This window comes from Centroberyx affinis, unplaced genomic scaffold, assembly GCF_046629955.1.
Source record: "Centroberyx affinis isolate AG114_WGS23_722 - 3 ecotype Tasmania unplaced genomic scaffold, CSIRO-AGI_Caff_v1 ptg006206l_1, whole genome shotgun sequence".
Lineage (NCBI taxonomy): Eukaryota > Metazoa > Chordata > Actinopteri > Beryciformes > Berycidae > Centroberyx > Centroberyx affinis.
In genome coordinates, this window is record NW_027283149.1 from 1 (window position 1) to 23,051 (window position 23,051).

General features: G+C 43.6%; 3 protein-coding genes across 5 annotated transcripts; 1 reads left to right on the forward strand and 2 right to left on the reverse strand.

Annotated features, from left to right (window-relative positions):
* Positions 1 to 74: 74 nt before the first annotated feature.
* Positions 75 to 5,001, reverse strand: plvapb (plasmalemma vesicle associated protein b). The gene is made up of 8 exons (XM_071512268.1): positions 4,621 to 5,001; positions 4,003 to 4,179; positions 3,458 to 3,560; positions 3,020 to 3,221; positions 2,698 to 2,917; positions 1,361 to 1,510; positions 1,083 to 1,211; positions 75 to 191 (listed from the first exon to the last, which is right to left on the reverse strand). The coding sequence occupies exons 1-8, from the start codon at positions 4,822 to 4,824 to the stop codon at positions 75 to 77; spliced, it is 1,302 nt and encodes a 433-aa protein (XP_071368369.1). The 5' UTR covers positions 4,825 to 5,001.
* Positions 5,002 to 6,982: 1,981 nt separating this feature from the next.
* Positions 6,983 to 11,605, reverse strand: babam1 (BRISC and BRCA1 A complex member 1). Its single transcript, XM_071512275.1, has 9 exons — positions 11,499 to 11,605; positions 10,300 to 10,745; positions 10,155 to 10,213; positions 9,869 to 9,989; positions 9,653 to 9,731; positions 9,493 to 9,517; positions 9,217 to 9,346; positions 8,999 to 9,085; positions 6,983 to 8,148 (listed from the first exon to the last, which is right to left on the reverse strand). The coding sequence occupies exons 2-9, from the start codon at positions 10,729 to 10,731 to the stop codon at positions 7,948 to 7,950; spliced, it is 1,134 nt and encodes a 377-aa protein (XP_071368376.1). The 5' UTR covers positions 10,732 to 10,745; positions 11,499 to 11,605; the 3' UTR covers positions 6,983 to 7,947.
* Positions 11,606 to 12,624: 1,019 nt separating this feature from the next.
* Positions 12,625 to 22,294, forward strand: ushbp1 (Usher syndrome 1C binding protein 1). 3 transcript variants are annotated; one of them, XM_071512274.1, is made up of 14 exons: positions 12,625 to 12,869; positions 13,819 to 14,045; positions 14,257 to 14,393; positions 14,972 to 15,135; positions 15,388 to 15,597; positions 16,029 to 16,294; positions 16,722 to 16,862; positions 17,106 to 17,194; positions 17,386 to 17,521; positions 17,854 to 18,109; positions 19,207 to 19,365; positions 20,186 to 20,283; positions 21,203 to 21,325; positions 21,987 to 22,294. In XM_071512274.1, the coding sequence occupies exons 1-14, from the start codon at positions 12,864 to 12,866 to the stop codon at positions 22,150 to 22,152; spliced, it is 2,178 nt and encodes a 725-aa protein (XP_071368375.1). In that variant the 5' UTR covers positions 12,625 to 12,863; the 3' UTR covers positions 22,153 to 22,294. The 3 variants fall into 3 exon arrangements, with proteins under 3 accessions (XP_071368375.1, XP_071368371.1, XP_071368374.1); XM_071512270.1 differs by lacking the exon at positions 12,625 to 12,869 and adding an exon at positions 13,508 to 13,641; XM_071512273.1 differs by lacking the exon at positions 12,625 to 12,869 and adding an exon at positions 13,508 to 13,641 and having other exon boundaries at positions 17,875 to 18,109.
* Positions 22,295 to 23,051: the final 757 nt, after the last annotated feature.

The following is a 23,051-nucleotide window of genomic DNA, read 5'->3' on the forward strand; positions in this document are numbered from 1 at the left end:
TATATACATATATATATATACTGTATATATGTATATATAACAATCTTAACAGGTATCTATTCTAATATAAAACGTCAGCGTACCGTTGGAGTTTTGCTGATGCCTGGTGCTCCAATAACAGGCCAGTTGGCCACAGTCTGTTTGCTCTGATACGGGGCCGCCTGTAGGCCGGCAGGTTTAGGGACACCAGGCTGGAAACACATTATGAGATTATATAAAAGTATTATTATTTCACATCATTTAACATCAGACACTCACATGCTTGCTCAGACTGTGCGTGTACACCTACACAAACAAAGCACTGTACTCTCATTCCTAGAAACGATAGAAAGGATTTAAAACGGGGAATTTTGTGAACTTATGAACTTAAAAAAAATGCCTGGTTCTGTTTCCTCCTGTTATCTGGTCTGTCCATCCCTTCCTGCTGCTGCCCTCAGATTCCTCTTTTCTGCTGACTCATGCACCTTCTTCTTTCTGCACTGTCGTCTCTACGATCACTGGGGATAAATCTCACTATAGGGCAGATGGGTGGAGGGTGCTCTTGTCCATATGTTACATAAAGCTGGCCACAAGACAATCAGTCTTATGAGGGCAGCAATAAGCTGAAGGTTAAACAGGTGGGGCTTTGGCCAGATGGTTGCCGGTTTGAATCCCCAGACTGGCTTGGAAAATCTGGGTGGAGGAAATAGATGAGTCTCTCCTCCCGCTGTCAAAGTGCCTTTGAGCAAGGCGCTAAACCACCAGCTGCCCTACTGGAGAGAGTGTACAACCACTGCCATGCATAAGAATCTTTTTAATCAATTAGTCTGGTTAAATAAGGATTAAAAAGCTGAGAGGCAACATCCTCACTTTAGCCAGACTACCATTAGTAGGATAAAAGAACCACTTGTCCACAACTGCCTTTGATGAAAAATCATGAATGTTACCACTATGGGGATATTTCATCATTCTCACCAGCCTTGGTTGATGTTTTACTGGTGCACTCCCAACAAAAACAACTATCTGCCCCCAATGGACCAAGGTTCCCCTAACCTCCCTTTGTATGAATGTGCAGAGCAAACAACTTGTCATCCATGCATTACCTTACAGTTGGCCTGAGCAGTGAGCCTCCCCTTCAGGCTCTCAACTTCTCTCTCCCTCAGATTCAGGCGGTCTGTCTGCAGCTTCTTCTCCTCTCTCAGCCGGTTCTGCTCAATCAGCAAAGTCTCCATCTGAACAAAATATGCAGGTATCACATTTAAATGGAAAACTGTGTTAAGAAGAAAAAAAAAACTGTAAAAATGTCTTTCTTCTGCAATGATGTTCTAATTTGATTTAAGCCTTCATCATTCAGACACACCCATACACAGTAGTTATCTACCTGTTTGTCATGGTTCTGTTGGGCCAGCCGCTGCAGCCTGCTGGCCTCGGTGGCCGCCTTGCTGCAGTCGGTTTGACACTGCTGCAGGTTGGAGGTCAGGTGCGTGTTCTGCACCTCCAGCCGACTGGACTGGGCTTGGATGTCGGCCACCTGGATGGAAGATGGCAGGGATGTTCGGATAAATGCTCCTTTCAACCGACGCTTATATAAAATGGCAGATTTTGTTTTAAATGTCATTTTTGCTTTTGCTTTTGTAGACAGTGTGCAGTGGAATGTGACAGGCAGGATGGGAGAGAGGGGGAGAGAGAGAGAAGGAGAGAGAGAGAGAGAGAGAGAGAGAGCACATGGTCTGCTGAGCCCCAGGATGAACCAAATGTGTTTCCAGATGGTGCCTTCAGACAATAGTTGCTGTTTTTTGTTTACTATGTGTCTATTTCTGTCTATCTGACTGTAGAATGTCAGAACAATGTTAAGTGTTTGTTAATGTTCATTTTCCTCAACGTCACACTGGAGTATGTGCTGTAGGGTTGATGAAAAGATGACAATGGCTCCCTGAGAGACAGAGGCAACAGGTTAATGTTTTGTTCTGCATCAATTGTCTAAGACCTGTGACATTGATTGATTGCTAATGATGTTTCACTACATATAATGCTGAATCAATGGGATATAGGCAGATAATGAATGATTTTCAAGTTAAGTAAGTTATAACTTTTTTGGTGTTTTAATTTTGCCTGCTTGGAAATTACTGATAAAGGTCAGAAAGAAGCTTGAACACACATGGATAATACACACTTCAGCAGCAGCAAATGTTGGAAGTCGACCCCTAATGGAGCCCACTGTGTCAAGCTGCGTGTTAAAATGAACTATTGGTTTAAAGAGAGAAAACACACATGCTGAGGACATGTGTGGTAGTCGCCTGGCCTGCACTATGCTTCATCAGCAGCACCACACACACGTCAGCCCCACTCTGACCCTGTCTTCGCCTCTGAGGTCATCTGTCTCTTTAGCTAGATTTATCATCAACGGTGCGGTGCGTGGACTTCCTCCCTTGAGAAACTGGTTTCCCAGCACCGTTTGTCTCTGGAATATTCCATCAACTTTAAAGGAGGGTCAGCCAGAGAGGGACTGGAATAGACTGAACTCTAATCAGCCTTGTATATGGTCTCTTCTAGTTTCTATCTATGGGAAACCTTTAAGTCAAGGTATTTCATTCATTCATTCATTCACTCTACCCGTGTTATCCTTTTCAGTGCGGTGCTGGAGCCAATCCCAGCATGCATTGGGTGGAAGGTGGGGAGAAAAATCACCAAATCACCAAACACACCACACGCACACACCTTGTTGCCCACGTTGTCTAAGTACTTCTGGAACTTGTCCTCCATGTCTCTGGACAGGTTCGTGCAGCTGCTTCTGATCTTCTCCATTTGCTCCTGCTGCTTCTCGCAGGTGAGGTGAAAGGTCAGCTGGTGGGGAAACAGGCTGTTGATCCTCGTCAGGAAATCGCTGGTCACCGTCTGGATGCCCTCCAGAGAGTGGACAAAGTCCTCTTTGCACTTCCTGGACAAAAATCAATCAAAACAAAAGTATGCATTTGTTTCTAAATTGTTTGCATACATACAGATAGACAGGTGAACCCACACACACACACACACACAGTACCTGGTGTAGGTAGTGAGCTGGTCCTTCAGGTTGATGTTGTCCCTGCGCAGGCCGATGGCGTCCTGGTGGTGTGTGTCTCGGTCCTTGAGGGCGTTGTCCCTCTCGTGGCTCAGATACTGGACCATCTGGGTGAAGTTTGCCTCGATGAGGTTTATCAGAGCTCTCTGCTGGGCGTTGAGGCTCTGCAGCGTCTTCACCTCACCTGGAGAGATCAGGGGAAAACAGGGAATAAATGCACTATTATTAATCAGCCCATTTTTACTTTGCTGTGTCCTATCCACTTAAACTTTAATCTCTACACACATATTCATTAGCGCTAGGGGCAAAATGAATGATGCAATGAAATGTGTTGAGTAATTTCACTGTATTGCAACAGCATCACAGCTTTAGGCCTTCAGTTGCTGGTAAAAAGATAGATTCCCCCAAAAAAGTACGTACTGCCAGTGGTGACAACAACAGGGGGCAGGATGGGGGTGGTGGGACAGTTTAACACGGGTGGGGAGCGGGTCAGAGCCAGCCTTTTAGTTGTTTCACACTGCATCTGTGAAAGCACAAAAACATCAGCATTTACAGGGTTAATTAAATATCTATTCCAGGTTGGTGCAGTAAACTGCATTTCATTCATTCGCGGTTGAAAGTCTTAGACTGTGTGATTAACGATTTGAGGGTCATATTTTACTACCATGCTGACCCTTTGAAAAACTACAACAATACTTACAGGAAATAATCATCTTGTTTAATTTGCAAAATAAACACATGGTAAAAAAAATATTACCTTTAACTTTGATTTTTGTTCTTATTGTTACAAAGAGAATTTTTGAAAGACTAATTAAGAGTTATTTAGAGAATTATTAAGAGAATAATTATAGAGGCGATAAAAAATTTAATTCAACATTAAATATCTGGTACTCAGACCATTCAATAAATGTCCATACTGAATCAATATTCATATTAGTTATGACAGCCTGGTGAAATCGACTCACTAGTTTCTGCTGGAGCAGGACGACTGTGCTGTTGGCTTCAGCCTTGAACTTTTCCATCTCTTTCTCCAGAGCAGCTTTCTCGGCTGTGCGCGCTCCCAGCTGAGCTCCCAGCTCCCCTTTCTCCTTCCTCAGCTTGATGTGGTCCCCGCTCAGCCTGTTGAAGCTCAGCTCCAGCTCCTACACAATATATAATTCATATTCATCATCATCACTGTATATACAGTATATTGCTGGTAACAGGTTTACAAAATGCTGTCAAATGACAAAGAAAGAAAGAAAGCTAGAGTGATGATTGATGCTGCGTTCACACACACTGATTTAGATGGAGGGTTAGATCAAAGGCCACAGCAGGAATAAGTCTGTGTCATTCTTGATGTCATAAGTCTCTTCATAACTGACAAATGTGGATTTCACACTGCCACAAAAGATCTGGATTTACTCTTTAAGGCACAGATCTGATCTTTACAGGCTTTCTGAGCAGGAAGAAATCACATGAAACATCCTTTTTCACTGTTTGAAGCACAGCTATGAAAAGGTCTGATCTTTACAACAAAGGGTTACAGATAAGATTTTTTTTCTGTGTAAAGTTTCTGTGTAAATAAAGATCAAAAGACTGACCTTGACCCTCTTCTCCTCGGCAGCCTTCTCCGGTTGTCCGTAGATGAGGAACAGCACCAGGCTGACGATGATCAGAGACTGGATCAGAGAGGAGAAGAAGAAGACGATCCTCATGTAGTAGCCGCAGCTCTTCCCTTTGGGCTTGTGGAGGGGCTCCCTCGCCTCCAGGCCGAACTTGGCCCGGGAGTAGCTGGTGCTGTACATGGCTGTTAGAATGCTTCAGTTGTTTAAGATCCGTGAGGTTTCCCCTTCGATGCTTTTCCTCTCTGCTAAACAGGTGCTGAAGCCTCAAGACGGTGACTGTCGAGCTGAAATGGAAAATAACCTGAGGTACGTTTAGTTTCCTCTCCTCTACAGCTCTCCCACTGTCAGAGTGCAGAAACCTAGAGGCAGAAATGGCATCTATGGATGGATGTAAACAATGACCCTTAGGTGGGCAAAAGGGCCCTGTTTATAAATGCTGCTAGAGGCACACTTCCAGTCCATCCTGGCCCTCCCCTCCTCTCCCCTCCCCTCCCCTCCCTCTCTCCCCTCCCCTCCCCTCCACTCCCTCATCGACCCCTGTCACAATCACAGGCTCCTGCTGCTCCGCTGCTCAAGTTATCACTAGGTGGGGACTCGAGTCACATGACTTGAACTCAAGTCAGACTTGAGTCACAGTTTTAATTGCCTGAGACTTCACTTGATGCATGAAGAGAATACTTGAGACTTGACTTGTACTTTGATGACTTGAAAAGGTTTCTAAAGTCTTGGCAAAAGATCTTGTGTTTATGTAAATGAGATAGATTGAAAATGATGAGATTTGTTCCAGCAGACAACTCGTTTTTATCCTGTGGAAACCATATTGCATTGAAAAGTCCTTGATATTTAGTTTTCTTTAAGATATTAAATTGATACTGGACTCTTGATTTGCTCTGACTTGACTTAGTGTTCTACATTTAGCCTTGAGACTTGACTTGACTTGAGTCTTAACATTAATGACCTGGACTTGACTTGGGACTTGACTTGAGACTTGTGCCTCATGACTTGAGACTGACTTGGGACTCGAGTAAAGTTGACTGATGCATCTGCTGTCACTCCAGCTGCGACAATCAGAAGATTTATAGCAAAAAAAAACACAGAATTTTAGGTAATGATGTGCATTAATGGTTGTTATATCGTCTCGCAATGAGGAAAACTGTAACATGTAATATTTGTGTTTTAGGTGCTGTACAGTAGGCCTACACAGTAAATGATCATGTCATTGCTCATGGGGTGCCATCAGTTACAGTAACATGACCAGATGGAAACCAGATTGACACACATATTTTACTGCCTGCCCTGCATGCGATATATAAAAGAAACCAGGAAAGATCACTCATCCGTGCCAGACACAAATATAACTACTGCAGAATGACACAGAATTCCTGATCACATTCCACTGGACGCCGATGAACAATGTAAACGTGTATGGGGAAAAAACCAACACAAAACCCACCATATCCTGTCCCAAGCAAGCGCGGAAAGCAGGCATGGCAGTGGAGGAGTGAAAAAATATAAACAATAGGGACCTGTCATTCTTCAGGGAATAACAAATACTCTCTGCAGTACAGGCGGCAGCGGACACATTTGATCCCCCCCAGGCTGTTATCTGCGGCGATGACGTGAGGAACAGCCGGGTCCGTCTGGGAGGGGTGTGAAAGGGGAAGAGTCCTCTGAGCCCGGGGTTTTCCTGCTCCCCATTGTCTCCCTGACAACCTGTCCTCACCGGAAAACCTAATTTATGAAGGTATGCTGGAGTGACAGAAAATGAGTGAGTATCAGGAGTTGGGGCAGAGATCTGATAAACTTCTGAACAAAAACAGGAAACCTATCGCTTTAAGACCGAGATAAAAACACTTATTAAGATAACTGGGCACCTTTAGAATGAAAGAAAAATGTGTCTTTACACTTGAAAACATATTCATGTCGTTTGCAGCTATAGTGGTAAGAACTTGAACTTAAGACGTGGAAATTTCTGCATTTGAGGACATTCAAAGGACATAACTCATAATACAAATCATAAGCCCTGAAAGTGATGACAACTTGTGTAGCTTTTGCCAAAAAAAAAGGCAACATACAAAGATATTTATCAAAATTGCCACTTTGGAACATAAGCTGGTGAGCCGCTAGAAATATGAGACATAGGATGTTACTCTCTAACCTCCAACACCACAGCAGGTCTCTGACAAGGCTTTTTGAGTTCAGTCAGACTAACTAACCTCATCTCTAGAGGGCTTATGCTGCCATCACCTGACCAAAGCGTAGAAAGCACCAACACAAAATGCAACATCAAATCCATGGACGAACATGCAGAAAAAAAAAAGACATTAAACATGCATCTTTTAATTTCGAGAAACAGCTTTAAAATGGACATCTGTACAATGTGTTTCAAGTGCAGTCCGATCGGCAGTATTAGGTGCCATTTTCACGATTCAACCCATCAACCCTACAGAGATAATTGTCAAAGAAAAGACAGATCTAATAAGGCCACACCTACATTGCTGTACATTCTTTCATTGTCTCCGTAACTTATAAGAGTGAGAAGTGAACAAATGATTAAAAACAACTCCTTATAAAATAAAAAAAATTACATTAAAACAGGCAACAAAGGTGGAAATTACCGACTACGATGAAAAGACAGTATTATAGAAGGTGTAGGTATAAGATAAAATATATCATACAACAACCTTTGTGATATAGTAGGTCCTATATCATACTAGATTTTGTTACTGCAAAGTCTCAAACAGTCAGTCGTGGTAAAAGGTCACAGGTATTGCAGATTTGTTTACATGGATTGCATTCTTTAAGACTTACAAAGAGATCAGTGTGAGCAGATTTGCCTGAAAAAACTAATGGTTAGGGAGTAGGCTTAACAAAGTCCCAGGCTCATCTTTAACCATTGTTCTTTCTTTTTTTATGCTGTACTTCCTCCTCTCCTTCTTCGTGTCCCACTCCTCAGTCCTCGGGCATCCAGTTCTGAAGTCCCATCACCAACAGTCACCCAGTAGTTTTACAGCTCACAGCAGGCTCCCAGGCTAGATCAACCAATCAATCAATCACTCAATCACCTCAGTCAGTGTTTGGCGGGAAGAGAACTCTGCATAAACCCTCTTGTCTCCTCAGAATCTGGGCTGGTTTTCCCAAAATCACCTTAACACCAAGATCATTTTTGCTCCATTGTGAGATAATGGAAAAAAAATTCACCCAGAGGTAAGCTGCATTTGGGAAACCCCAACCTTTCACTGATAAACTACAGAGTGTTTGTGCATTTCCCATGTGAACAGGGCTTTGTGAGTGAGCCAGGTGTTAGACAGTAGCCTCGACGTCCTGGGGCTCGTCCCCCTCCAGCAGGCTGTAAGACGCGTGGCTCTGGAAAGGCCTCTGTAAAGGGTGGGACAGAAGTTTGGCCATGCAGTTGTGCAGCTCGATGGCAGGTCCGCTGAGGGAAACCTCGAAGCGGTAGCACATGCCCTTGGTGTCCAGATTGCAGAACGAGGTGTAGTTGTCCTGGAGAAAACAGAAATACAGTGAGTGCAGGAGAATAGGAGACTGCTGCAATGCAGCACTTAGGGAACATCCCAGTGCATTACATTATATTGTCTAGGGCTGCAACTAATGATTATTTTCATTATGAATAATTTTTTATTAAACAATTAATCATTTAGTCTATAAAATGTCAAAAATAAAGACAAACGCCCATCACAAGTTACCAGAGCCCAAAGTGATGCTTTAAAGTTGCTTATTTAGCCCAAAAAAAACCAAGCATTCATTTTATGATATCAAATGGAGAAAGGAAACAAATCTTAGCATTTGTGAAGCTGTAACCAGCAAATGTTTAGTATTTTTACTTGATACATGACTATAGGAAGCTACCATACTCACTACAGGTGCTGGAAATTAAATTTCAAAGAAAAATGCTTCTGCAAACTGTCTCCATGCTTTTTGCTTTTTTTTTTTAACTTACCAAAACGATTAATAAATTATGAAAACTATTATCGACTGACTAATTGGTTCATCATTAATCTAATATTGTCATGTGAAAAGTTGTAATATTCCAGTTAATTAAGTTCTGACAACATCACTCCCCACTCCTCATGCTAACTCAGACTACTGTGAGACATCCATAAGTACTTCAATAAATTCTTTGCAAACATATGAAGCTCTCTCAAGCGAGCAACAGACAGGCTGTTATTGATACCAGATGTCTATTTGATGTTTTCTGGTACTACTGTAGATCTCTAATCATGCACCACACTTAAAGGCCAGACCAGGCAAACTTGTTCCAACTACAGCATCTGTTATGTAACTGTACATGATCAGAATTGCTTCTCCGCCCTTCATCCGCTTCTCCACTCACCCTCCAGCTGCTCTCCTCCCCCTGCTCCTCCGCCCCGTTGTGGAGGTAGACCACATCAAAGAAGAAGTACGGAGACTGCAGCATTTTCTGTAGGAGGACAAAAGAACGGTGAGGCCTTCAGTTCATTGTACGGTATGCTGTTCATGCTCTCATGCTTGGTATACAGTATAGCTGGCAGAGAGAGAAAGACAGCAGATATCCAGCAGTGTCATCCTTACACTAACAGCCTCGGAGGGGTTGAACTGCAGCTGTCCTGCGTGCCGGCTGTAGATGAGCAGAGTCCGCACCACATATGGAGGAGGGATGGTCTGAATATTCTCCATCAGTGGCAGCTCAATCTTCTGACGGCTACAAAGGCAGCAGAGGAAGGGATCGACTCAGTTTGAGTGCTTTCATGTTACTTTCATGTGTTTTTTTTTTAACCCAAAACGTTTCACATGTGGTAGCATTATACTGTAGGTTTTTTAAAAAGTCTGTAATTGGACAGTACTTACATTACATTAAGAAGATCTTCCAGGTCTAAAGAGGAAAGTTAAGGAAAAAACCGTAGCCACCAAGAATTGATTTACTGTTTTATCATTTGATGGTGGGAAATCTTCCATTTTCAGAGAGATTGTGACAGGGTTTGAGAGTCAGTTTTGGGAGAAAGGATACTGAAGGATTCGCACACGTTGGTCTCCAGGTCATACAGACAGCTGCACAGCTCCCTGGGGTCAGAGGTGAAGCCTGACAACTGAGACACACACACACACAGAACGAGAGAAAAGGAGATAATATTCCTGTGAAGTGCGAGACATGTTCACAGTTGCAAAGTTCAAAGACATTTTTACATGAGACTTGGACCAGATTAAAAAAATCTCCTGGACTCACCCACAGAGCGTCATCATTCACTACAACCAGAGCAAACTCATGGCGCTTGTCAATCTTGTGTTTTGTTCTGACAAACATCTCAATCATCTTCTGAGATATGTTCAGGGCATTGGTTTTAGACCTGAAGGGAAAGACAGAGAAATTAGGCATGCATCCATCAAATCAAACTCAAGACTAGATAGCCATGTTGCTAGTGTAAAAGGAGCTTTTTCCTGGATTCTTTTCTTTCATTCATGACAATTACCAAATACTGGGCACTGAGGAATGAAAGTTAACTACAGCTTACCCATTAAAAGACTCCAACTTCTGCAAAGACATCTCTTCTGAAAGATCTAAGCAGATGATCTGTCATAAGGAAGAGAAGAAGATTACTGTCAGTACCTGTGTTGCAAACATTCACACATAGATCTTATGGAGCACATCTGGTTTACCACTTTCTCGGGGCAGTTGACACGGGGGGCTCGGAGCTGGTACTCTGCTGGTGGAGGGATGGGGGTCGTCAGCGGCGTCTGCTGCTGCGCGGGCTTCGGCCTCTCCTTGGCTGCAACAGCAGCGGTCGACAGCGGCACTGTGGCGTTAGCAGCAGCAGCCGCCACCACTGCGGCAGGGGCCGCGGTCTGGGCCGTGGCTGCCGAGACGGTCGTGGTGGTGGAACTAGGGGGACTGTCGCTGGTTGAGGCCTCGCCCTCCCCCTCGACGCGGCTGCCCACCGCAGGCTGAGGGGTGTTGGGGTTGCTGTTGCCCCCGAGGCTGCCCGTGCTGCTGCGACGGTCTTCAGCGCCTTCAGGGTTGGAGCGTGTCCGAGGCCGCAGCTCCACCAGGCGCTCCTCTCCGTCCGCAGGGCCAGGCTCTGGGGTCTCCATGGATACACAGGTTGCTATAGGGAAATAGAGATATTGAGCTGGTTGGTTGAGTAATGCAGATAAACTTGTTAATAACTTTAGTCAGAGTTTCCTTTACATTAATTTAGCCGTGGTGGTTTCCAATCCCCACAGATTGAAAAATGTAAATACAATGAAAACTCATCATGTGGCCTTCTTCCTCAGCCTGCCCCCAAAAATTGCAAACAACTGCAGCACAGTTGTCCATATATCATGATATAAATATCCAAATTAGAGCCATTCTTGAACTGCAACAAACTACTGGAACTGATTGTAGAATTGGGACAGGAGAGCAGCTGGGTCTCAGAATTACCCCCCACATCCTACATCTACAAAAATATAGGCTACACTGACGTTAAATAAAATTTGTATCTGTGTGTTGAGATCCAAAACAAACCAAAGTTCTGACTCTCTCCTGATAACCAAAAAGCACTGGGTAAAGCTAGGATGACCAGTTCTGTGATGCTTTACATTAGCTTTTCACACTACGTGATTCATATTAACTATTTGTTGGTGTCAGGCTGAGACCAGCGCGTCCAGAAAGCCTGAAAGCGAGTCGAGGCGGCACAATAATCTGCACTGGTATGGCAAGGTGATGTTAGGAGATGACAGCGCAGTAGCAAGCTTAGCTGTTAGCATTAACGTTAGCTGTAGCAACTTCTAACAGAAATTACATTAAAACGGACAACCCCCGAAGGATGAAATGTTTTGTGTTTAAATCAATGAATTAAATGAATAAGCGCACTTACGTGATAACTATTACAGTTCTATAATTTCAAATAACGCATAACTCATTGAAAGTTGCAATATATTTCAAGAACGAGCTAACATTTGTTTTGAACGGACAACTTCCTCCCTGGAAGTAGTCAAATCAGGAACCGCACTGACCGATGGCATTATGGGTAATGTAGTACAGGTACAAATTGAATAGATATTATTAAATCTACTTGCTAGTAGTAGAAGTATTGCAGGTGGTACTAGTAGGCTAGTAGTAGTAGCAGCAGTAGTAGGCTACAAGTAATAGTAGTAGTAGTAGAGGTGGCAGTATTAGCCTAGTAGCCAGTTAGTAGCCTAGTTGTAGTAGTAGTAGCCTACTAGTTAAAGTAGCAGTATAACTGACAAAAAATGCCAAATCCTGAATCCTTACTCTCTCAAGAGCAAGCTAATTGCAGTATGTTGGTAAATTTACAAACTTACAGAATTTACAGACAAAATCTCTCATAATTCTGTGTCTGTGTGTTTGGTTTAGATATCCAAAATGGTTGCAGGCTAATGGAGAACAACAAACTAACTACTGGTCCTGTAAATAACAAATCACAAAACTAACAGGCAGTCAGTGTAGAGAATCTGATGAGTAATATGTTCCTGTTTAGATCATGTTTGGTTTTAGTTAGTAACCTGGCAGAAGACTTCTGCAGAATCTGGAGCAGTCCCATGGCTTAATTCCTTCAGTGTTGGTAAAATAAACATAAATGATCCAATCTTTGCAGTAGACAAAGAGATGAGAATTACCTTTTACCACCAACATTAAGTCAGTGGACAAGGTGCAAACTAATTGTGGCCACATACATATTTCAAGTTACATGTCATATTACATATTTCAGCTGTTTTCAGTCCGAGGTGCAGATATATATACTCACATCACTGGTGCTATGCCGCTATTAAAAGGGCATAGACGCTAACAATCTGTGGACAAAACAGGAAGGGATACAATGTGATGGGGAATGGGTGGGGATGATTGTCTGAGTGTTTCCACTCACTTCACTCACCATGCCAAACAATGTCTGTCTCAGTGATACCCTGAGGACAAGAATTTAGGGGGACAAAGGCAAAGTTTCTTCTAAACAGTGAAGTAGTGAGACTGAGAGAAACCGAGGGGAGGGCATAGAGAGAGAGGGAGAGAGAGAGAAGCAGGGACAGGACAAGACTCTCAGGCAGACAGGCTGGCAGTAGGTTGCAGCAGAGACTGAAGAACTATTGGAAGGTATAATTATACAAAACAACAGGATAGCAGGGACAGCTCGACTGTGCACCGCTCTTCATAAGTTTAATTGTAGACAGTGAATAGCAGAAATAGGCACTGAATCACAGCTGTTGACACAGAGATCTGAAGTATGGAGGTAAGTTATTATCAAGTGCTTTTTATGTTTGGCTTGAAAATGTGTGACTTCACACACTGAGTGTTGCATCACCTGGTGGATGGCATCACAGGTCTACTGAGTAAAGCAGACATAGCATAACAAATACTGAGAGATTTTGATGGTGTTCAGCAAACCTGTCACACTCTCAAGTGAGTTACTAAAATGTTAGATTTTGCTGAACATGTCTAAATAAATGATCTAGAAATTATAAGGAATTATAGTACCTTGTTTTGTTAAGTCTGAATGTTTTGACTGAGTTACAAAATTATCAGCAGGATTTTTGGTGTGTGATATTGCCAACTGTCTTAGCGATTAAAGTGATTACGATTCTCATTCTGATACATGTGACCGATCATCTGATCACATGCCTGTACAACAGACATTGAAATCCTTATGAGAAAAATATGAAAGTTGCAAACGTGTGTCATTTTGGCTTAATTACAGGCTATGGATCTAGTTTATAGCAGAATTAGAGAGTGTGAGATTTGTTCTCAGTTTCTGTTGTACATTTTAAGCATTTAGTTGACGCTCTCAGCGAAAGATGGTTTGGCCCACAAATACTTTCTGAGCAGGAAGCTGTGTCTCAGGATGTTTCAGTTTCCTCCTTTTCCGCTGCTCAAAACAATAGCTGCTAAAAAGTGCAACGGCAGTCTGTGTTTCAAGAGCATAACACACTTCTTATGTATCGATACATATTGAGGGATTATTCATCATGAACCCATCTTCACTGGAGCATGATTATTCACAAGTGGTTTGTATACATATATTCAAATACAAATGACCAAAACTGCGAAGGAAAATAGAAAATATTTGCTGGAACTTTGTTATGTCGTCCCAGAAACATAAAACTCCACATTTATGCTAAAATAATGACCAAGTTATTACCTTATGATCCAAATCATCCAAACATGTCTCCATTTACCCGCAGGATTCCAACCTGGTCAGATGTGATAGCCTGGATGCTGGGTCGGCGTGTGGCAAAGAGGTGATGACCCCAAACGACCTTATGACCCTTGACCCTGTAGGCCGTGACCCTGGACCCTGCCTTGCTGAGCCCTCAGCAGCAGAGCTGGCCCAGTGTGAGGCTGAGGTGGGCACCCTGCTCAGCATCATCGCTGAACTCAACAAGAAAATGGGGGCACTAAAGGCACCAAGGTAATATGTAACGAGATCCATAAGATTGATCTGAATGAATGTGAAATGTGAGTTCACCCTGAATAGTCTTTTTGTGGGAACTGGGAAACCTGCATTTGCTCTCATACATTTCTCCATCAAAGTTATGAATGAATCAATGAATGATGCATTGGGTCAGTTAGATGGTCTCAAAATAGAACTGCAGAAATGTTTTGCTACTGTTGTTCTTCAGTGAACCAGCGGACCTTAAACCAGCAGGACCATCCAGGCCTCTGGGTGCAGCCCTCCTGACCCCCGGGCCGGTCAGCTGCAGCCCAGACAGGAACACTGCCTCCAGTACCACATCTAAACCTCCAGTAACCAACAGAGGTTGGCACAGGCTTCACAGCATGACTTTGCCTCCGTCCAGCAGTCCCTCATCAATCTCTGGATACTGTGCACTTATGTGGCATTGTGCTGATGAGATTTTTTCCCCACCAGGCCAAACCAAAAACAATATTTTTTTTCCAAAAGAACAACCACTGTATTATTTTAAAGACTTGTTCATAGTCCGTGAAAGGCAAAAAGTCATCTTAAAGAAAAGCAAGTAACTCACTAAAGTGTGGCTATGTGTAGATGCACAGTAAGCTGAGAATGGGAAAAGCAACTTCTCTCACTTCTGTGTATCACAATATCCATGTGTTTCTTCATTTGTGGTGAAGAAACTATTCTGGTTGGCAGAATATAAAACTGCTTCTCCCTGTATCTAAGGACATTGAATAAGAACTACATTAAGTCCCATTATGTAAATCAAATTAAGTCTTCCTCATAACTTAAAACAATTTTTGTGCTGCACGTTTCACAATGCATGTGCTCAGCTATACTGAACTGCAATAACCTGCACAAAACAAAACTATACTTGAACTAAAAATGAAAGACTGATTGCACCTCTACTTTTCTCCCTCTAGGGGGCAGCGGTGCTGTGTGGTCAAAACTGCAGCAGGTTCTTTCAGCAGTGGAGGACTCCATCAGCTGCAGGAGGTCCTGGGCCGTCCCCATCACTGCCTCGGATCAGGACAAACAGACAGAGCATCTCGCAGCAGCCCAGGACAGCTGGGTTCAGGCCACACAGGTCTGAAAACACTAACGACTTACTAATTCCTTGTTCCATCACTATTTAAATTTTTTAATCTACAAATTCCTAGCTGATCTCAAATAAAGATACTACAAAACCCCAAGAATGCCATAAATGTTCTTCCTGGTATAGTCAAGTAATGCTGTGTCTGGCATAGTTTTGACAGATTTATTAGAAACGTGTAAGAAAACCATTCTCTACCTTCATCCTCCCATCATCCCCCTTATTAAATTTGCACCCTGGTTCCAGATATTGGAGGAGATGGAAAGAGAGTTTGGGATTTCGTACCCATCGGGCTTGCCCACTGAGGAGCGTCAGCAGTACCAGAGGGACATCCTGGATCTGCACAAGCGTAACTCTGCTCTCAGAGGCACCTTGCAGAGACACCAGCAGGAGCTAGACGGAGCACAGAGCGCCATCAGCCAGATGGAGGAGGAGAGGGACAAGCTGCAGGAGAAGGTGGGATCGACACTGGGTTAATTACTCTGCTGCCACTGTTGTTTTTGTCATTAGTACTGGTGGGGGTCATACTGCGTGGTTGGGAAACATAAAAAGGTAAAAAGGTCAATTGATTTAAGAAGTGCGAGTAAATTACCTAAAGTAAAATCCCTGACAACAGTTTATGGAGCCAAAGGCATGATATAATAATGATGATGTTTGTACTAACCCTAAACCTAACCCTAACCCACAGTATCATTAGTAAGTAATGCCAGACAATGAGTTGGCTTATGTAACATGGTTGATTCTGCATGTTAGAACATCTTGGAAGTAAACTCACCCATAAATTTACATACCCACATTTTGGTCAAATGTGAGTGCCATGATTCATGGCTTCAAAGCCAACATGCTTCATCAAGTATCAATGTAGCGACTCTTCCTCTGTGTTCTAGTTGGTGGGTCTCCATAAGGCCTGGAGGTCAGGCAGCCTCTCCTCTTCCTCGGGCTCTGCCAGTGGTGGGGCTCTGAGTCCAGGCTGGGCCTCTCCTCCAGTCCCTTGCTCTCCGTTGCTCCTCAGAAGGACCGGCAGAGCTTTGTCACCTCTGTCCTCTGGCGGGGACGTCTCTCCATCGGCCTCCATCAGCTCAGCCAGCGCCTCGCTAGGCAGCCCCTGTCCCAGCCCCATCAGCCTTGAGGGTGAGACTGAAAGACTGAATAGGTAAGTCTGAAGTTCAGGTGTGTATTCACATAATGGAATAATCAACCTGAAATACTGTATAGGTGATTCCTAAGGGGATCATTTATACGGAGCCATAGAACCACAGTTTTTCTGGCAAAGTAAACCTGAAGCCTAGTGAAAAAGGCAAAGGGTAAAACTTGAGGAGGTAGCTAGGATTATGAAGCCTAGTACTCTTGCTACTAACTGAAAAAAGCAATCTAGCCATACAGTTAACCTAGGTTAGCTAGTTAGCTAGCTGACCTTCCAGGATCCAAGAACATCATTCATGTCATGAGTGAATGAAAAATAAAAAATATATATATATATTTTGACCAGGGAATTCTTGGCCATTCAAGTTTACCGTCTATTAAACATAGGTGTTCCCTCCCTCTTGCTCCTGACCCCCCTCCTCCTCCGTGTGTCCCAGGTGCATCGAGAGGCTGAAGGCGAGGAACGAACGGCTGACTGCAGCTCTGGAGCGGAGGAAGGGAGAGTCAGAGCAAATCAGCATGACCTTGAGCAGACACGAGGCCGATTGCTCGGCCCTGCAGATGGCTCTCAGATACTGGTACACACATAAAACACACGTGTCACGCCAGTACAAAGCCATGTCTGCACACACACAAGCATGTACTATATACACACACACACACACATACTCTGCCAATAATGCTATTAATTTGACTGAAATTCATAAATGGAACTGTGCCAAGAAAAAGCATAAGTACACACCAGCAATTTAACTAAATCTATTTTTGTTCTTATCTTCTGGTGTGTTTGGGGTTTGTCTTATCGTGGTTTTGATTGACAGTGAGGAGTGTGAAGAGGCCTACAGTGAGCTACTGTTGCTTCATGAGGCTGAGAAGCAGCAAAGCATTCCACTTCGGACAGACTCAGCAGGTGTTTAAATACCACTCATCTACAACTGTTTATAACTCAGCACATGCATGCACTTACATATAAGTATGTGTACACACAGACAGACTCTTACACAGCCACATACACACACACACACACACACACACACACACATACACACACACCCTCTCTGCCTCCAAACATAGCCTCACAGTGAGTTTTCCTCTTCTCAGAGCCAGTCAGTGACAGGCCGCAGCCCGGCAGTCCATCAGCTCAGCTCAGGAACCTGGGAACTGAAGAGCTGTCAACCTCCTTCTCAACAGCAGGGGGCGCAGAAGAGGTGGAAACACAGAGTCACACAGGGCAGAGGTAGTGTAAAGTAGTCTTTATACAGCCAAGCACTGCAGCTGTACAGTGACAAAGTGTATAAATTGGATGGTTCCAAGGAAAATTTATGTTGAACCTCATGGATCAGATTGAAATTGCAAAAGATGGATGCAGGAAGAAGGAAGGACACATATATCACATGTAACATTTTGCTCCACCACCAGAGATCAACTTCACATTGGCTAAATATTTCAACTGAAAAACTATCAAGAATGACAAAATGAAGTATGAAAATAATAAAGATGTCTGATAAACTTTGAATTCCAATATGGCCACCTTTTTCTTCCACATTTTATTCCACCTATTTTGTCTAGTAACTCTGTGTCACCACGCAGGCCGTCTGAGTTGGTGGGGCGAGAAGCCGCTCTCCGTCAGCAAATTGAGTGTCTGAAGAGGGACCGGGCAGCCGTGTGTCTCCCTAAACCTGGCCCAGGGGGAGAGGGCAAACTGAGCCCCGACACTGGCACCCTGGCTGGGCCGAGAGGGGGGCGCGGGGCAAAACACAACACCCACCCTCCTGACACCAAGAAAGAGAAGGCTGCCCTGCTCCTCGAACTCATCACTGTCAGGGTGAGAGCTTTTATGTATCTATGCTAAATATAATTGTTGTAGTACGTGTACATACGTGTTTATAAGCTGAATGACAACTCAGTTTGTATGATAAAAAAGCAAGACTCTTTTCAGCCACCTGAAAAAATCATTTTTAATTACTTGACTTCAAAAACCTACAAGCACTGAGACGGTGAGATAAAGCTGGCCTTTTTGCCATGATGTCATTGAGTATGTTTACATGCACATCAATACTGGGAGTAATCAGCTTAAGTCAATATTTTGATTACAATGTATACATGGCTCAAAGTAACAATATTGCTCAAATAACCTGGTTTACATGGATTCCTTTAATAATCAGTCTATAGGTAAACATATATAAACATCCGGGTTACTGTGTCTTGTGACCTTTGACATGCACAGAGTGAAAATGAAAACACTGAGCAGAAATCTAGATTAGGTTGTGCTCACTCTGTCTTTACTCTGATAAAGATAATCAAATAAATGTGTTTATATTTCAATAGTTGGAGTATTGCCTTAATTGGGATTATTAGTGTGCATGTAAACATACTCATTGTTTTAACATGGATGACAATGAAGAGCTGTAACCAAATATTGAGTTCTTTTGGCTCATCATTTGATGCAAAATCCACATTACACTGCAGATGAATCAACAGAGAAAAGACTACCTTGGGCTCAGTATCCCATTACACACAGTTTTGACTGTATAATCCATGTATATGAGACACTGCTGGCAGATCTCCATGTCACATATCTAGTAAGATCAGTGAGCAATGACCTTTTGTGGGAGAGTACAGAAACAGAGGATACTGGTAAAGCATGGCTTAAGTGGTTCTTAATTAGCAGATTAATTACTGGGTCTTGAAGGTCAGAAAAGGGCAAAAATATATTTCCCAAATCATTAAAAATATTTGAATTATCCTTGGAATGTTTCATTAGGCATCCCACGTGCTTGACAGCCTCTAAAGAGGAGGTGACACTTGCAAATCGGGGTAAAATATGTACATCTTGTGCTTTTTTCATGTGTTCAACAACAGTTATGTATACTTTGCATCTGTGTGTAACATATATATATATATATACATGTTTGTGTCCAGGAGGAGATGTCAGAGCTGCGAGGTCTAATCCGACTCACGGAGAAAGAGCGGAGGTGTCTGGACTGGAGTTTAATGGCCCAGAAGGCCCAGGACGCAGCTGGAGCGCTCCTCTCCGAAAGCTTCAGAGAGGCGCTGCAGGACGACAAAACTGAACAACAGGTAGGACGGCTTCCTGCGGCGACACAGACCTCCGTCGTTTTCAAGTCAAGGTGAACCAGGCAAGAGGGAGCGCAAGGTTGGTCTAGTGTGACAGGCCGGATTCAAATCTGGATGTCCCACACGGGAAATCAAACATCTACCAAAGCAGAATCCCTTCAGGCCAAGGGAGATATTTTGGTTCCACAAGGTCTTCTGCCTGGCTGTTCTGCAAACCGCAGCACAGATTTCTGCAGCGCTACACACCTCTGTCCTCATCAAACAATGCAGATTCAGAATGAACTGAGCTAGAGAAGTAAGGATGAGAAACAGACACTTTAGGTTAGCACAGCTTTCTGAAATGCGTTGCGGACCTCTGGTTTGTTCTGAGTGCACAGGCCATTAGGAACACCTTGGTAATACTGAATTGCTTGAACATTTGCAGAATCCATGCCTCAGTTGTCTCAAGGGTTAAAAATCCCTCTAAACCCGTCTTCTCCCCTTCAGCAGCATTTCTTTTTTGTGGCTGGAGGGGATTTAATAGGTGAAATCAGTAAGCAGTCATAGCTTTTACCTGGACCCACCTGGTCCGACCAAGCGCCCCTCATGTTTTGCACACTCACTGATCTGTATAGAGTTAGTCCTGTCAGCTATTTCAGCCAAATCACAATAGAGTCCCAGGTGGCTTAATAAATGCTATTCTGTTCTGCTCTGTTCTCTCCCTTGGACTTAAAAGCAACCTTGAAATCACTTTGTATACCGAGTTGTTAAATGAATATGGAATAAGATGGGGAGGTTTTCTTTCTAGCTTTGAAGCTAATCCTAATTGAATGTTACGTTTCAGAGGCTCTCTGAGAATGCTGCTAAGCTGGCTGGTGACGCCGACATCCCCGGGCCAAGGAACAGGACCGTTCTGCGAGAGCTGCAGGCCGTTCTGCAGAGGTGAGGAATTACTCTGTGCTCATAAAAGGGATTGTTTATAGGACAGACACAATCGGTGTGGGCTAGTATTGGAACCCCCAAATAATTCTCAAACAGCGGCCCTGTATACTGGAGCTCAGTGGGTATAGCATGGCACTGACACTGCAAAGGTTAGGAGTTTGATTCCCTCTGGGGCCACCCCTGCTAAAAAAAATTCTGCACTCATACTATAAGGTGCTTTGAATAAAAGCATCCACCAAAAGGCACATGTCTGCAAATTAGGCTTTTTTGTTAACTCTTCACAAGGAGCCAAATTTCTGGTGGAACCCCTGATAAGGAGTGATGTGGATTGTAAAGTATTCTGGCCAAATCTGTGTCTTTACAGTGGAAGCAAGGTAGCTGATGGTAGTCAACGTAGCAAATGTATCCTTTCAGGCGTCTGTTGCCTGGTTTTGGACCGTTGCTTAGGAACACTATCAGCAGAAATGCAGACTTTGGACACAAATGGCTTCTAGTTCTCTTCTATGGCTGATTAGCAGTGGGGGTTGGACGTAATAGTCTGTGAGAGTCTTTCAGGTCTAAGAAGGGGAGGGCAATGTGAATAATCATTTATTTCTTGCTATTTTGAGTGCATCCTCTTCATTGACCTCAAATGCTGAATAGATTACAGTAAAAAGCATGGCTGTGTGTTAATACTCTACACTCTGTTCATTCAGGAGTCAAGGACACAGCCTGAAGACATACAGATAAACACACATTCTATACATAGATGTACAATTTCTGCGGGGAAACATCTTGAGTGTTTTTTCACCCAGACCTACAGCATAATAAATAGGTTGCCAATGACATTTTCTCTTATTGAAACATCAAGGACCCTTACAGCTCCATGTGAGCAGGGAGCCTGAGTGTTTCATCTGCTCTTCTGTTTTTTTCTCCTCAGAGAACAAGCTCTGAAGAGGAGGCTGGCTCTGGTTCGTGACTCGTTGGACACGTCTGTCTCAGACAGCGCCTCCCGCAGGAGGGACAGCGGGGAGCAGATCGCTCGGCTCACACAAGCTCACAGGTACGTGTCTCAAGAAAGGTTTTCAAAGGACTGTGTGTCTTTGTCTCAGTTCATCTTCGTCTCTTTCTGCACCCCACAACAAATGAGTGAAAAGCTAAAAAGTATCAGTATCTCTCAGAGGTGTGATCAAGTCAACTTTCTCAAGTCCCAAGTCAGTCTCAAGTCTTGAGGCATAAATCTCAAATCAAGTCCCAGGTCTAAATGTAGATTACCAAGTCATGTCCATGTCATTAATGTCAAGTCTCAAGCCTAAATGTAGAACAGCAAGTCAAGTGAGAACAAATCAAGAGTCCTGTTCAATTTAATATCTTAAAGAAAAATAAATATCTAGGACTTTTCAATGCAATATGGTTTTAATAGGATACAAACTTGATAAGTGCATCATGAGTTTGATTTCTATAATCAGTTTCAACTGAACAATCTCATCAATTTTGTCTCTCATCATTATTCGTCATTTACACAACTACAAGATCTTTGGTCCAAACTTTAGAAACCTTTTCAAGTCATCAAAGTACAAGTCAAAGTCAAGTCCCAAGTCACCAGAAACCAAGTAATTAAAGTTGTGAATTGAGTCTGACCTGAGTCCAAGTCATACGACTCGAGTCCCCACCTCTGCAGTGTGTTGACTACTGTCTCTCGGTGGTGTTTCTGTTTTATTCAGTAAAGCCACGGGCTCGTACCGGAACGCTCGCAGGAAGTACCGGGAGCAGGCGTGGAGGCTGGAGCAGAGGGTGGCAGCCATGTCAGAGAGCCACCAGAGCCAGATCGGGGCCCTGAAGGCCACACTGGAGGCCTTGGAGTGGAAGAGGGAGGAGACTGTGCTGTGATGATGTGACTCTATGACGATAAATTCAGTCTAATAGACGACTATGTTATCCACGTCGATCAACTGCAATCTCTGCTGAATTCAAATTGCTCATATCTACAGTATGTATGTATCTATCTGTCTGTCTGTCAATCAGTAAATCTGTCATCACCATTAGCTCTTGTCGTCTCAGGACAGGTTTCATCTGCAGGTATTCAGTATGGCTGTACTGAAATTGAATTGAAAGACAATTCTGCCTTTTTAATTATGACAGTGGCTTACAGTTTGAGCCTGAACTGATAAATAGAGAAGAGCAACTTGTTCATAACTTGCTCAACAGCATCCACACACTGCAGGACACATTTTTTCCTTATTTCGCACAGTGAAATAGCTGTCATGCTTTCATGGATATACTATAGGCTGACTGAAGTACTGCACATGCTGCGGACCTCGAGACTGACCTCCGGAGCGCACATGTCCTTTTTCCCGTACAAGCCGACCCTATAAAGCCATTCCCGGCGACGCGCTGTCGTGACAATGCTCAGAGGAGGGGGATGGGGCCGGGAGACAATGGCTGATGTGCGCACAAAACGGACGGCCAGCCCATTTGTCTTCTTTGCACTTTCGCAGTTTCCTCCATCCCTGTCTTTCTCTTTCTACCTCTCTTTATCCCTCTTTATCTGCCACATAAACCCTGATTATCTCCCATCATCTCTCCCATCATACCCATCTCTTTATCCTTCACCCATGCCTCCATTTGTCCAGCTTCTCCTCCATCGTTTCTCCTCTCCTCACTCATCTCTCCATCATCCCCATCCCCTTCTCCCTCCACCCCCCCTCCACCCCCTCTCCCCTTTGCCCTGACCTCCCCTAGCCGGTCAGCTGCAGCTGTGACCGGCGGTCAGGAGGTTAAGGCAAAGG